The sequence below is a fragment of the Schistocerca serialis genome, chromosome 11 (genome assembly GCF_023864345.2).
Source record: "Schistocerca serialis cubense isolate TAMUIC-IGC-003099 chromosome 11, iqSchSeri2.2, whole genome shotgun sequence".
Taxonomy (NCBI): Eukaryota; Metazoa; Arthropoda; class Insecta; order Orthoptera; family Acrididae; genus Schistocerca; species Schistocerca serialis.
The window spans coordinates 83,275,801-83,291,490 of NC_064648.1; the positions used below are offsets into that span (position 1 = coordinate 83,275,801).

Genomic DNA, 15,690 nt, shown 5'->3' on the forward strand with positions numbered 1-15,690 from the left:
TCTTGTCTCACAAACCTAATAATGCTAATCTCATATAACTCTGCCATTCGACACTTTGCGTTCACTTCATGCCACATTTCACACAACAAGTCATGTGTTACTTTATTACAATACTTGTTTCAGCCACTCTATGTAATCGAACCACTAATAAGCTCAACAAACCCATTTACACTTTCATGCACACACCACTTCAGTCATTGGCCCCTCTCTTTTGATTTTATAAGTATCTGAATGTCTCTTGTCATGGTACTTGAATTACAAATCATGTAAAAGTACATCTTTCACACACATATGGAAAATTTCTTTGTTTCAGACATAATGTTATATACTAATATCACACATTATACATTAATAAAACCGACAAACTGCAAAGACAGATCCTCGAAGGAAAACGGAGAAAAAACGTCCTACGAACATGTGTCCAGAAATGTACCATCGCCACGGTAGATTACACTGACGAACGGGAATTCCTCTGACAACGTGCTGCGTTTTCCTTGTATATAACAGACCGTGTGATTGACGCAGCCTATTGTATACACGAAGCATTTCCCAACAATTTCAGTAAGTAGTCTCAGTGCATTAGAATAGGTAGACAGAGGCTACCACTCACAAACAAGCACACAGTTATAAATGAAGGGGACGTTAGGAAAGAGAAGTACTGGCTGTACGATATCAGATTTAATGACATTTAATATTGTCATACCAGGTAGAGTCCATTTTTATTGCTGGGCTTAATGCAGTGTAGTGTGGAGACAGTTATTTGCGAAAAATACTGAAGGAGGCTACAGCGAGGATTCTGAAAAGGGAGACTGTTCATTGTTTCTCCTGACCAGATTCCTCTCGGCTGCCGAACACAGCTCTAGATCTGCAGGGATGTTGGTTGGGTTCCACCAAAGAAGTATCCTGTTCTTCAGTATGGGGAGCGTCGTTCCATTGCAAACGAAACAGACGAAGAGCACTGGTCCTTGCACCATCGTAACTAGATGCATATAGTACACTAACTGCGCTATTCCCTGAGCCTGGTGGAACCCAATTCTAATAATAATTCCTATTCCACTTAATATAATGGCCTTAACTGACATAAAAAGACATTGCTTCTTTGAGGCAAATTTCTTGTTATGAACAATTTTGAGTTGCCGCATGGAGCACCGAGTACGTAGGTACATGTATCCAAGCAGTCCGAGACAAATGAAATTGAATGCCACAGACACTGAAATCCCTGCAAGGACTACTATGCGACTGTGGATCAGGTAATATTTACTCGTCTTTTCCAAAGCAACAGCTGCCACACATACCATACTCCACGGTATAAGCACATACAGCACCTCACGACAGAATAACTGGCTTACTTCAGCAGGTAGTAGCTGGTTAGGAAGCCTGAGATGGCGAACACAAGAATACATCTGGTAGCAGAATGAGTTCAGGCAGATACAGCTGAGAAGTGTGAGGGCGCTGTCTATCAGCACTGCTGTAGGTAAGTCAGGGACGGCTGCCATACGATACACGACCTCAGAACACAGGATCTGGGTTATGCACGTGATCTGAAAGGACAACAAAATCTTTCCAGGCAAGTTACGTAACTGGGGAAGGTACATGTATACTCCGGCAGTCGAAAAACGGAAAATGATATTTATCAGTATAAATGAGATTTCTAAAGGCTTCAAGTTGTCGATTTTGAAATCCTTGTATTTCAAGGTGGCGTTGTTTAAACTGTTTTTGTAGTTCAGTGTTTCTTGTGTTAGCTTTTGATACAGTACACTGCTACTATTACGGAATATTTTATTTGCGAAATTAATGAGCGTACAATTCAGGGAAGTCCTAATGGAGGAAAAGTCGCGACACTTTAGCAACAGAATAGCTCTGGAAACAGAGCAGATGGCGTCTGTAGCGTTCGATTGCAGACATGATTGATCGTTGGGACTATCGAAATAGCAGCGAGCATCGTGCACGGACTGTATCATACTAAACGGGACGTCCTGACAAATGCCGTACGAGTTGACCGCCATCCAGGCGAGCAGACAGAGGTTGACGTTTATCCTCTGCGTGTAGGCCAGGTAGCTGGTGACGGGTATGTGGGGCGACCTCTGCACCACGTCGTCCCACAGCTGCTCGCGGCACTGCTCGCGCTGCTTAACGGCTTCCAGTGGCAGGTCTTCCAGCGGACACGTGGGGTGGTCCAGGGCGTTCACCAACAGCTGCACGCAGTCAGTGTTCACGGAGAGCGTAGCGTGGCTTCTGTCCTCCAGCTGCCACTCCTCCTCTGCAAGAAAACGACAGCAAGTAGGTGGTGGCCGTACACTGCAGGCAGCTGAATCCAAAGTCTTCTCTGGATGACGAGCCTGGGCATTGTTTACCCACATTACCCAGGTTCAGTTACCCAGAGCTATGTAAGGCGGCATGTCAACACAAAGTAAGAGTACTAACAAAGACAGATATCATGTTACTATGCACGTCTATTTCATCTACAGGGTGTCCAACAAGTCCCTGTATCGCTCTCGACATAGTAAAAATGAGGAAGTAAATAGGTTTTATTGATAGTCCTGCACTGAAGATGGCATAAAAACAATGTTATCAGAATTATATTTTTGTTTCAGCACTGCAGTCTTTGAGTTCCGAATCCATCCTGTAAAGGAGAGTTTAGTGGCCGATTTGTGGGTGCATGAACATCCGCAGATAGGAAAAACTATGTAACGCATGATGAGACCATTTGCCTCAGTCCACCTCGTAAAGTAGCCATGCCTGATTGAGATAAATGTCCTGTATTTTCAGGCTGTCTCAAAGACAGGCCACGTATTGGAAGAAATAAAAAGTGAGAGGAAACGTGTGTCGCCCACTCTTAACCAGGTGAGCAGTCTCCAATGAAAACCATTTGCAAAAGAGCAGTTCGACTTAAAGCAACTTCTTCGACAATGTACGACACCACTGAAAAAATATGAATACGAAAGGATTTAGGCCCATGTTTGTTACTGAATTATCTGACAATGGTGTGGAGCAACGATTTGTAACCTACCGTACTTCGTTGTGGCGACTTGTGCCATGTCTCGCTCAAGAGTGTTGTTTACCTATAAATGTCCCATATACCACTATTTGATCAGGAAAAATATTGTTTTCTTGTCTAAGGAAAGTACCCATTATCAGCAAGAGTTGGAAAGGAACCAAGGAACCTACCTCAGATTATGTGGGCCATTGTGTGATCAGAATACCTGTTAGGACCACATTCTTTTGAAGCTTACATGAATGGGAACTTCCATTTCTCTGTACAACAGAAGTTTTCAGTATCTCAGCTCCATGACAATACAATCACGGATCTTGTGTGGTTGTAGAAGGAAGGAGCTTAAGTCTCGTTTTGTTGTTCAGATGTGTGGGTTTCTTAATGAACAACTTATTCTCGGATTCTATTTGGTTCTGCAGCATTTAAAGCCACATTAAAATGGTTACCACGAAATCGCAACATTACCACCTCAACAACCTTTTGAAATCGTCATGACAAACGTTTGATCTTACCACGCAAATAACTGAATATGAAGAATAATAAAGCCTCATGTGGCTCAACGTTGAAAGATTAATGGAAAATTGACACAAGTGTTGAGGAAGTCTTTCTAAGCAGAATTGCTAGAACGATCCGCAATAAAGCAAGGGGGACAGCGAGACACATAGATATCTGAGGAAGGTGTGATCGTCCATACACTGATCCGGTGGATACGTATTTTTTTTTATATCTAACTACGTCCATATAGAATATACCCTTTTGACATAACTCCATAGGCGTCCTGTACAAAGAAACAGGATGCAGGCTGAATTCTTGTCTTTGTGGTATGTCACTTTCCTCCGTGAAGTTAGTGACCCCATCACGCAGCGTAAAAAAGGGTGATGGAGCATATTTGTTTCGTTAGCACGAGATTGTCGAGAAAAAGCACAACAAAATACAGTGACTGACGATTTTGGAGGTACCTTTACCACAATGAACGATTTACTGTTAATACTCTGTTTCCATACATTCAAAAACACGCAGAAAAATGTAATTACTTCGTCTCACTTGTACCTAGTGTAATGATAATAATGCGGCAATAAATGCAATTGGAACATATATGCCTCAGCTGCTGAGTGCATGAATGTGGGATTACAACTCCAGAGGTTTGGGATTCAGGCATTGCTCCCGAGATTCCTTCTGTCACTTATCTCTTCTTTCACCTCTGACATTGATTTATGGAAATCGAAAATGTTCGAACTGTAGAATTGTTCGAAGACCCAATAATTAACTTTGTTCCCCAATTATTAACTGGGTAAGTTAGTTCAAAAGTAGGAAGACGGCGAGTGACCACAACCTGCAGTACGACAATGGCTCGCGAAGCACTGTGGTGACCAAACCAGGCTTCAGCTTGATGACGGCTTTACCTACTGCATTCTGAGAAGTCCTGATGGTCGTTTTCCTCGAGCACTATTCCTGTTCGGAGTGCAAATCAAAGGAGAATGATACTGATATGCTACATATCATCCAATGTATATAGTTCATTGGCGTGTTGATCGCAAATGAATACCCAGTAAGACGAATAAGTTCTGAAAGATTCTTATGCACAGGCACAGTCTGTGAAAGGCCGAATGCACGACTTTGTCGTAAACACTCCATTTTCTTTGTTATTCATTCCACTCCCACCACATTATCGTGTAGTGCGCAAGCTTTGGACACTTTGCTGCTCTTCAGCCTATCGAAGTTAGGCCAGTATAGCTTTTATGGGAGAATGAATAAAATGATAGGTTTCAAAAAAATAAAAGCCATAGCGTCTCTACATAAACACATGTACATTGAAGCTGATGATGGTGCTATGGTGAAGATAAGGCTCGTGCTTCTGGCAAGTCACTGGCAGTCAGTTCCCAATAACTACTACGAGGGTAATACAGTATGATGCAGGTGCCGGCCAGAAAGGGTGTATGTATTCAAGGTGTTGGAGTGGGCTGGGAAGTATGATTGACAAGCTAGGATTATAGCTGGTTGGAGGGGTAAGTGTCTACATACTATTCTGGAACAGGAAGAACCAGCCAGCAGAAGTTCCGCTCGAATAGGATACAGAAGGGTGGCAAGTGGAGGGTGGATATGACATGTTGGTATAGGCGCACCAGAAGCCTAGGTATCCTGAGGATAGGCGAGAAAAATTGCTTTTGTTCCCCACGTTTATGGAACGTTTACAATTTGTGACAAAGTCTGAGGAACTTCAGAAGAGAGGGCAATGTAATCAGCTGATAGAGGTTGCGTCTGAGACGGCAAATATGATACAGAGTGCAAGGTGTTCTAAGACTGTAAGGAATAGTAAATTTTTGAAAGTGCTGAGATCCAAGCTACATTGGCGAAAGTAACACTGGGGCCACTAAGGCTTTTGGAAAGACGAAGGAAGAAATAAGATCAGGGGTTAACGTTTTGTTGGTGAAACAGCTATTAGAGCATAACCCAGAATTGGGAAGAATGGGGAAGCAGGACAGCTGCGTCCACCCATAGGGACCGTCGTGTCATTCCCTTTAAGCTGTGTAGGGACATCGCAGAGAAACTAAGTATGGTCGAAAATCAAGTTTGGAGCCAACAGCTTACCACAGCATCGCCTCGTTCAGTGGGTTTTACCCAAGTACAGAGGATGGCTGTGTGATGGAATCCCCACATTGTCGAGTTTCCTGTCTTCTTAATTTGAGTTTGTTGTAAGCTGGGGATGCGTGATTATTCCAAGATATGAGAAAGTGAGAGTCCTCTGCCATGTCAGCAGAGAGGAATGGAGCAGCAGGTCCACCGCCTTACTGCAAGCGCTTATCTTCCTCCACGTAATTGGACACTGTCCTTGCATTGTGAGAGAACTCTGACTCGGAGTTATCTGTTGAGTGTACGTGACTGTAATGGATGCAATAAGAGCTTAACATCTACATCTGACACACATGTTGTTGTGTCATGCTTTTAATAAATTTACAAGTAGATAAATGAAACAGTCAATGATCAGAACGCCTTATTGTTTGGAAAGCAATACACTTATCTTTAGCTCCTCGCGACTGTGACTGCGGGAGCACGTGTGGTATTAATTGGGGTCCAAATACACAGGAGCTGCTGAAAAAACTGAGCGGCATTACAGTGCAAGTCTGCACATGATGAGCACTGAACGTTTACTACAACTGTGCCAAATATGTGTCTGTTGTTGGCCCTCGACTCTCTGTACGTGCATGCTTGGCCTAGGCTTGACTGAGTGACGTTACGCCGACACTGCACCCTGAAGGCAGAAATTCGTCGCTTCTCTGCAGTCGTCATGGAACTGTTGATACCCTCGTAGACAGAACAGAACTCAGGCTGGACTCTGGCAGAACTTGTACCAGGCACTTGCAGATCTGGAAATACTTGTCGTGTGTGGCGCCTCGAAGCTACAGGAGGCGTGGCTTACTACTTCTTTCTCATAGCCGGTGGCGATGCTGCTTAGGTGTACAGCATCTCTGCGGTGGTCGATTGACAATTTGCTGCTGGAGATTATCGTCGACACCACATGTGTCACCCTCAACAGTGTCACAGGCATCAGTGTATCATGATACACTGAGGAGAGGTAATTTAATGTACGAGGGGCGTTCAGAAAGTAAGCTCCGATCGGTCGCGAAATGGAAACGACTATGAATATCCGATAAAACTTTGCACAGATGTGTTGGGTAGTGTCTCTAGTATAACCCCAGTTAGCATCACGTCGCTCTTCTCATTTCTGAGCTCGCAGTGAGTGCGTAAAGATGTCTAGAAAATAGTGTCTGCCGCCAAGTACGAGGGCCTGGTGAGAAATTTCGCCTGAAGCTATGCAGCTAACATTACATAACTGTCGTGCTGTTTCTTCTTCAAGACAATTCTCAGCCGCATTCTGCAGGGGCAATGAAGATGCTCCTGCATCGTTTTCCAATGGAAATGTTAGATTACCCACAATACAGTCCGCAATTGTCTCCCCCTGAGTTTCATCTCTGGTCACATGAACCGCTGTCTTTGAAGACAACATTTTGACACAGACAACGAGGTGTAGGCCAGCGTGGAGAATTGGCGGAAAGCACTGGCGGCTGCCTTCTATGATGAGGCTATTGAAAAGTTGGTACAACGCTATGACAAAAGTCTAAGTCAGAACGGCGACTACGTAGAGAAGTAGCTGAAAGGTGTAGCTAATTGTTACAAGTAAAACATTTCTGATGTTCACTGTGGTTTCAATTTGGCAATCAATCGGAGCTTACTTTCTGAACAGGCCTCGTAGAACACTGACACGAGGTCTGATGATGAGAAACTTTATGCTTCAATTCCCCCTCCCATTACTGGGGAAATACCAGCAATGCAAATTTCTTCCATCACCTGGATTCGAACCAGCTTACCTTTGAAGAGTGTACCACCACATAGTCATGTTTATGTGTGCCATGGTGGAAGTTAGGGAGAGAGAAATGATTGGTGGTATTTATTGTAATAATTCCTTGGGTTTTTAACATAAGTGATTTTGATGTAGCAGAGGCTACACCAAGAGGTGAAGTTATCGAGGCAGATGGAGATATGCTGTTGAGTAAGATTTACAGTAACAAAAGAAGCATGGTGTGCCAGACAAGGAGCTATACAGTAAACATAATTCATTGGGACACCTGGCACTTGCCAGTTTCCTCCCAGAGATCCGAATGTGCGACTAGTGCGGAATATTTCGCCAATGGAGGAGTCATCATACCACTTTTCAATTATAGGCCACATGTCCCGTGGACAGACACCAGTGGTTCCCATTACCTTCTGCATTCCTTTGAGCACTGCTGACTCTTCAGGGTTTTAGGAGCAGGGGAAAAAAGTGCCTTGAAGCTCTATCCGCCCATCCATCATTACTGATGATTTTTATTCTAAATTTAAGCAGTAGCGAGGTTCAAACTTAGGTTCCATGACGTTTTGATTAGTATACAAAGACACTACCCTTAAATCATAGGTGAGCCGTGGGATATAAACTTGCATACAGTATGATATCACACAAATTGACTATAGGTAGTAGGAAATAAGAGCTTCTTTTTTTTTTTTTTTTTTTTTTTTTTTTTTTTTTTTTTTTTTTTTTTTTTTTTTTTTAAGAAGGTCGAAAGTAATGGAGTCATGAGGCAGCCTCTCATAAGAATTTCCTGAAATTGTAAGACGTCGTGGTCTCCTTCATTGCTTACATATTCCGCTCTCACAATCATATTCTGCACATCAAGACGCTTCATTCGAGCCCAAACTCGATAAGATAAAGTCAGTATTGTATGAATTCATGTAAACGATATGCAAATAACTAATAAATCGCAAGTGCGCACCGTGGTTGAAATACTCGAGGCTGGCGTACACACATACATTTCAGACATGACGGTCACAGGAGCTTTTAGCTCGAGAGAGGCAACTGCACCCCAGGAGGCCGGTCCCAAGCTATCTACGTCGGCCAGTGACCGCCTGTAGAGCAGACAGCATTAGCCCGAGTGAAAGGACGGCCCCGTGTTCGGCTTAAAAGCAAATTCCGCTACATTGTGTGGGAGCGGTTAGCCTATGCATTCTTTACACATAGCACGCAGTTTCAGAGATTTTCACAGGGAGACAGCAAGCGCCAAACACCGATACTACAGATTTCCGGATTGGTCACCTTAAACAAAACGTCATTGTCCCGTTTTAGAAGAGCAATGCTGATTGGCAGACGATATTTCTGACGCCTTGAGCTGAAGGAGTAATGGAAGAGATCGCAAGATATACCCTTTCACGTCTGGCGTGCAGAGGGGCCGTTCCGTTGTCGCTCTTGGAGCGAGAACACGTAACGAGAGCATGCGCGCTCGTACATGTACTCAAAGAGCGAGGAACAAGTCTCTCCTCAGTACTTCACTGGGAGAGCACCTCTGTCGAGAGCGAATCGAAGTGCTACTGTATATTGAGTCCTTGCGATTAAGCGTTGTTTACTGTGTTGGCCGCCACACTTATTGTGCGGTGTGAATGGACTGAGTAATAGTTAAACGCCTGCGAGCGAATTTTTGAGTGGCATCGCGGTGGACTGGTCATCTGACCGGTGTACCACGCCAGTAGACTAGGTGCGAATAGGAGTCCTTGACTTCATCAAGGCGTAGGAAGAGTTTGATTGGCAAAGGTCAAGGTATAGAACGAGAGTTATCTTATTTGTCGGCAGCGAGCAGCGCAGACAGCAGTCACCACAGCTACAGCTCTTGCGACCCCCACATTTCCTTCAAAACAGTACCCTTCACTGCATATCACACGTGACAGCATCGACTGTACCTAGCAACATTCTAACCGATAATTATTCAAGTTGAGTAGGTGCAGCTCTCAGCCATTCTGCCAAGTCAATAACAATCTTAAACTTTGTGTAGAAATTTCATCAGCGAATCCTATCCTTAAGAGGTAACTTCACATTCTGAAAAGAACCCGCAAATAACGTGTTCAATTCATAACTAAAAGTGCTATTGTGATTTCTCAGAATTTTAGCAAAATAAATAATAATTTTCGTTACTTTCATGTTTTTCTTACACTAACTAGCACTACTCCAGTACCCAAGTATCCCATTAGTTACGTAAGACATTTTGTGAATGTTTGTGTCATTTCGTTACAGTGGACGACTCCAGAAGGTATTTATTGCTGAAAGTTTTTCAGGCATTTCTCTTTAGAACGTTAGGAGTGTCCATCTGACTTCTGTAGTAGCATGGGGGTGGAAATTGCATCTTGCAGGGGGTAAAGGGTACATATCAGATTAATCTGTTGTGCAGAATGACAGAATAGCACCAACCCACATGCTCACAAAATGTGTGGCTTTATAGTCTTGTGTTGTAAATGCTATATTTAATTCGTTTTGTGGCGTTATAGACAGGTATTTTAAACTGGGAACAAGAGATGTGGTGGTCGTATTTGTGTGACATTGTATGTACCGAATTGTCGAGCAGCCATTAGATAAAGTGAGTATATCTTCAAGATATGAAGCACTGAGTCTGGCTTGTTGAGGTTGTTTGGTAACGTGTGGTTGTTGTGGATGAGAGGAGAATGAATCCTTTTCTAAATAGATTGTTCAGTTTATGGAAAATGTGGCAGTGTTTTTGTTCATGTGTATCACCAATCCCAGGGTTTCTGATCTGCAGAATGAGGTGCTGGTATCAGGATATCTCACAAGCACCCATTGGCAGTACCATCTGATTCTATGTTGTAGCAATTATCTGTGCTTTGTAGAGTGTAGAGTGACTGGGACTGTGTTACGTGACTGTAACAATTTTCATTAAAGTATAGTTGTAGCATTGAGATAACATGTAACTGATGCAGATCTCGTTGGAGTTGATGGAACTGACGTATGGATGGAATGCTGTGCTGCTGCTTTGTCTTGATGTTTTATGTGGCGAAACAAGGTTAGGTATAGGTTTTAAGCTGATGTTTTGGTGTGGCTGAAGATAAAGTTGGATTGCTTTTTGGAATAGGTGACTTGGATGTTAAAATGGAAGGTGACTGTGGCTGTTATCGTCATCTGTTGGACGATATGTGGACGTTGAAAGAGATTCAATTTTGTGGAAAACAGTGGTTCTAAACTGTATGTCTTTCATGTTAGGGATGCGACACAAGAAACTGTTGGGATGAAGACGATGAGCTCGACTGACGGTGTAGAAAACTGTGGATCTGAACTCAATATCTTTGATGGTGAGGATGCAATGCATGTAGTTGTTGGGATGCGGAATGTAAGTTTAGTGTCGTGAATAATGCGTTTACTTTATATTTATTAGATCATTCGAGTTGAGGCTGTGTAGATGATGCAATTGCGCTAGGATTGTACATTTGGCATAGTTAACTTGGGTGGTTTTACGAACTTCCAGTATGCTGCAACAGTTTGGGTCAGCAACTTCTGGTAATCAGTGAACGAAAAACCGTGCCAAGTTTTTGTTCATTCGATGAGTTATCTGTATGCGCTGTAAATATTCATTGCACGTTATTGACATCTTCGGAAATGCCATTTTCGACTATGTTATGGTGATTTGAAAATGGGTCTCGGTCCGAAACAAATCATCGAATGAATAAAAATTAAAAATTTGCAACTTGGACGGGTTTTTCGTCCTACTGATGGGTGGTCTTGTTTGTAACTGGGATAGGTCAGGTGGTTCTGCGATACTGGGTCAAATAGTCGTCACACAGAAAGTACTTGTGAGATCTGTAGGCTTGGATTTGCGATTTAGGTGACTTTACACAATGGCAGCGACAGCAAATGAGGACTCAGTTCTTGATACGTTGGTCTGTTGTGGGCAAGCATCTAGTTCTGCTGGACAGTGATGCGTAAAGAAGCCGGCAGAGAAGCGCCACGGTTTTAATAGTGGCGATGGCAACTCTTTCAGACAGGGGCGTTGTAGCAGCCTGCTGGATGGTGCAAACCGTTTCGAACATCGCCACGTGCTCAGAAGAGATTCGCACGAGTTTCTTCATTCTCTCCCCCCCTCCCTATCTCGACCGAACTGCCACGACCTCTCCGATCTCTCTGGATTATCACGACCACTTTCCCCTGAAGATAAAATGGCTCTGAGCACGATGGGGCTTAACATCTGAGGTCATCAGTTCCTTAGAACTACTTAAACCTAACTAACCTAAGGACATCACACACATCCATGCCCGAGGCAGGATTCGAACCGGCGACCGTAGCGGTCACGCGGTTCCAGAGTGAAGCGCCTAGAACCGTACGGCCACACCGGTCGGCTCCTGAAGATATCTTCAATGTCGGGCTTAATTAGCTTCCAGACAAACGGCTAGTGGTCCACAACTCTGTAAGGTCTTGTCGCTGCTCATTCTTTAATATCTTGTCGCCCCACGTGAGGAATTGAAACATCAACTACAGCCCACACGTTTGTTCTCGGTGTCCATAACAGTTTCAGTCATAATTATAGACATGCTGCAGAGTGCACCTCAGTCTAGCAACAGATGGGGTAGGAGTCTGCTTGTTTAGTAACTTGCTAACAATGCGTATTTCCTTTTATCTGCCAGTATTATTCTTATGAGTGTCTGCAGTAAATTATCGGCGACAGCCGAAATTTTGGAAAGGCCTTTCTTCTCAGTATTGCAGTTCCTGGTTCTACTATACGGATATTTTTGTGATAACGTACTTCCTTATCTGTTGTAACCCTTTTCGACCACATTAGTTTCTTAATTAGTCGGCTTACTACCAATGAAAACCCTGCAAGTTCGATTGCCTGAAGCGGTCAAGAGTGACAACGGCAGGCATAACTAATTTTTCCGCTGAGAGAGCACAAGCCCACTGTCCTCCCTTCCTCTCATTTAAATGGAGTTACTCCCTGCCGAACAAGAAGCTATCAGGCAGTTACAAAGAGAGAAATGAACGATTACAACTCGTTTCATGTCTGGTGCACGATAGATAGATGATCGAGTAAGAGATAAAGTCCCGCAACGAGAATAAAATAATAAATTAAAAAAATATAGTGATTCGAACAAATAGAGTTGTTTAGCAGACAGGTGCGATAGCTGTGTTTCCTCAGTCCTACTACAGTATTAACACTTCTAAGGATAATATTAACAGTGTATCTGAAACAATTAACTGTTCAGTTACAAATATAAATATTATTCGTCGAAGAAAATTAGTAAATACGAACAGTATCGTGCTAGGATCACACTTGAGAAATGTAGATCACTACACTAGTTACAGTATTGACAGAACATTAGCTTGTCTGTAGCCGTTATGTTGCAGAAACCATTCGCCATTTTTAAAAAGCCTTAGACCAGGTCTGAAAAAAACTACATGTACAGAATTTTAGAGTGTTTATAGAAGGTAAAAAGGAACACTTTTTTATATGAGGCACGTGTCGCGCATGTATGAGGGTCTTATCTGCACTGGCGTTCAGAGACGGTGTTCAAAGTGCTGTGGGATGGGCACTGTTTTAGAGGTGTTGCGTGCCTCCTACGGGAGGGAGACGAGTTATTCTGTGTACCAGACACTGGTAGACACCCCAGGTGAGGTGGTTGCCTGTTAGGCTGAGGCTGCAAACATTATTTGAGAGACACCCACTTGTTTCGAGTGTGTTAGCGCCCAGCTGGCAATTCAGTAACGTCTCTAAAACATCACACAGCCTCTGTACATAACTGGTGTCGAAACCTTCATGGGCCACGTGCAGGTGGAGGGTACACCTGTGACATTTGTGTCACATAAAATTTGTTTATTTTAATCTTCTGTAAACAATTCAAAAATTTGTGTACGTAGTCTTTTTTTAGTCCCTGTATAATGGAGAAGTCAATAATACATCGAAATGAAGTAGTTAGCTTGTCATAGATCCAGACGGAAAGTTGCCGAGGAATCTAAAAACTGACTTTGGAAAGAGCACCAGAGATTATCTTGCGTGGCGTGCAAAATCACGCAAGAGCTAAAACTACATATTCAGAAGGATATTTGAATCTCATTCCTCGAACAACTGAACAGTTGTCAGCGCATAACCGTGAAGTGGCCGGGTCCGAGTATTAAACTTACCTACAATCTTGACGTCATCTTCGTAGAATGCATCGATGTACTCAGGTGTAGTGTACCAGTAGACACGATGGAAGGTGTACAGATCGTCAGCGAGGCTGAACATTTGCGACGCCTCTGGCTGCCGCTCCTCGCACAGCGCACTGAAGTCGTCGTCAAAGGAGGGGCTCCACGGCTGATAGCGCAGCAGGCGTTCACTCAACAGCGGCCGCCTGTAGCACACAAGGTGCCAGGTTAAAAGTTAAAAACCAAGCATGTATAGTCTATGCAAGAACGTAAAAGTATGCAAAAATGTGTGTGAAATTTTATGGGACTTAACTGCTAAGGCCATCAGTCCCTAAGCTTACACACTACTTAACCTACATTATCCTAAGGACACACACACGCACACACTCATGCCCGAGGGAGGGCTCGAACCTCCGCCGGGACCAGCCGCACAGCCCGACTGCAGCGCCCCCTTGACCGCTCTGCTAATCCCGTGCGGCTAAAAGTATCCAGAGCGGATTTCCACTCAGCAGTGGATTAGAAACTTCCTGACAGATGAGTACTATGTACCAGACTGGGACACAAACCTGGAACTTTTTCATTCTTTAAAGGATGCATAGTAACACAGCAAACAATCGCAACTCCATTGGTCTTTTTAGCATTTTAGCGCATCGAGATTTCATCTTTAGATTTCAGAGCACTTGAGTGAGGTACCGATTGTAACTATTTCTTGCAGATCATCCACTCCGTTCAGTGCTGCTATACCGTTTTAACTGGTTTCAGACACATCAAACAGCAGAGCTGCAGCGCTTGCCGCAGAATACCTCTTTTCTTTAAAGAAGAATTTCGTATGCATTGCAAGAGAGTGAACATGTGATATTTATGTTAAGGATATGAATGAATTGTTCGAATTTGTTATAGATGATTTTAGACGCTGACATGTACACATGTCTGTCATGAGCTGAAGCACACATTACCACTTGAAAATGGCTCAAAAGGCCGAAACTGCAATAGTAAAACAAATAATTTTTAAAGTCAATGGCGAATATGACGCCCTTAAAAAGATAGACATCGAGCTAGGCAGGCACGAACCGAGAGCCGCCGTCGCAGCCTTACTTCCGCCAGTACCTCAGCCGCTGCCTTTCAGCCGTCACAGAAGCTCCCCTGCACGGCCGGCGGGACCAGCGCTCCCGGAAGGATGGGCACTGCAGTGACCAGAGGCCTCGGGAGTTGCTTCCTCGACGAATCCTCACTCTGCAGTGGAGGGTGCAGTCACTTGATACGTCGGGGATCCGACACACGGCTCTGACCTGCCAGGGTGTTTCCTATCTGCATTAGGTGATGTGACATCTGCGATAATATTCCGTAAAGACTGTATGACAGCTGAAAGCAGAACTCCCACAGGAAGAAGAGCTCTATGGACAAATCTGAATGTACCGTCAAGCAGGTCCACTTATTCAGTCCCTTTCAGCTAATGCGACGGCTAAGGACAGCGCGATACGATGACTTAAACTATTTCAAATCCGTCTTTGCAAATACCAAACATGTGTTTTTATTTCACAAGGGGTCTTTCGCTTTACTCATTATACCCTTATCAGTTGTGGCATTTTTACAATGTTTCTGCTTACATCCGGCAGTGTGCATCCCACCATCTCACACTGCTAAGCTTGACGTGCAGAAGTACATGTCTGCTGACGTAAAACTTGAGAAAATGACGCTTCACTATTGCATAAAAATGTTTCTTTACTTGGCTCTGAAGCATTCGCTCCGTCTCGTTTCGTGAGTGGTTGGTGCGGGTCTCTCGTTTGGCAGTGGAAATTATCATACAGAAATTGTTGGCCGTAAAACTTTGTCCTAAGGTCAGTGTTCGGTACATCGATTCTATGCATATGTGTCAGGTACATGTTGTGATGAGAATGGAGAATCGGGTGTGAGACAATTTTTTCCTGATTAATCTACGACTGCATTCCCTATAGCCCATCAACGATGGAAAGTTTCCATACTGCCAGATACAATGCAGAACAATCATTACTCCCTGTACTCCTTGTAGTATGGTCCTTGGTTATCACTGTTACTTGACAATGTCGTTGCCAGTTAAAGCATGAAGCTGCATCATAATGAGTTCCGTGTGATGTCTGGGTCCCCAGTTTGACCGGAAAGCTGTCCCTCCCATAAGACATGTGGTGCCATGGTGATAAGGCTCGCAAATCATTTCCACGCTACGTACACCAGCACG

At 43.7% G+C, this 15,690-nt stretch overlaps 1 protein-coding gene across 1 annotated transcript in view; it reads right to left on the reverse strand.

The window, feature by feature from the left end:
• Positions 1-663: 663 nt before the first annotated feature.
• Positions 664-15,690, reverse strand: part of LOC126426476 (uncharacterized) — a 33,414-nt gene continuing 18,387 nt past the window's right edge. Inside the window, exons 3-4 of the mRNA XM_050088387.1 lie at positions 13,473-13,681; positions 664-2,260 (exon numbers count right to left, since the gene is read on the reverse strand). Of these exons, the coding sequence (XP_049944344.1) occupies positions 783-2,260; positions 13,473-13,681 (1,687 nt within the window). The 3' untranslated portion in view covers positions 664-782. The remainder of the gene's footprint in view (positions 2,261-13,472; positions 13,682-15,690) is intronic.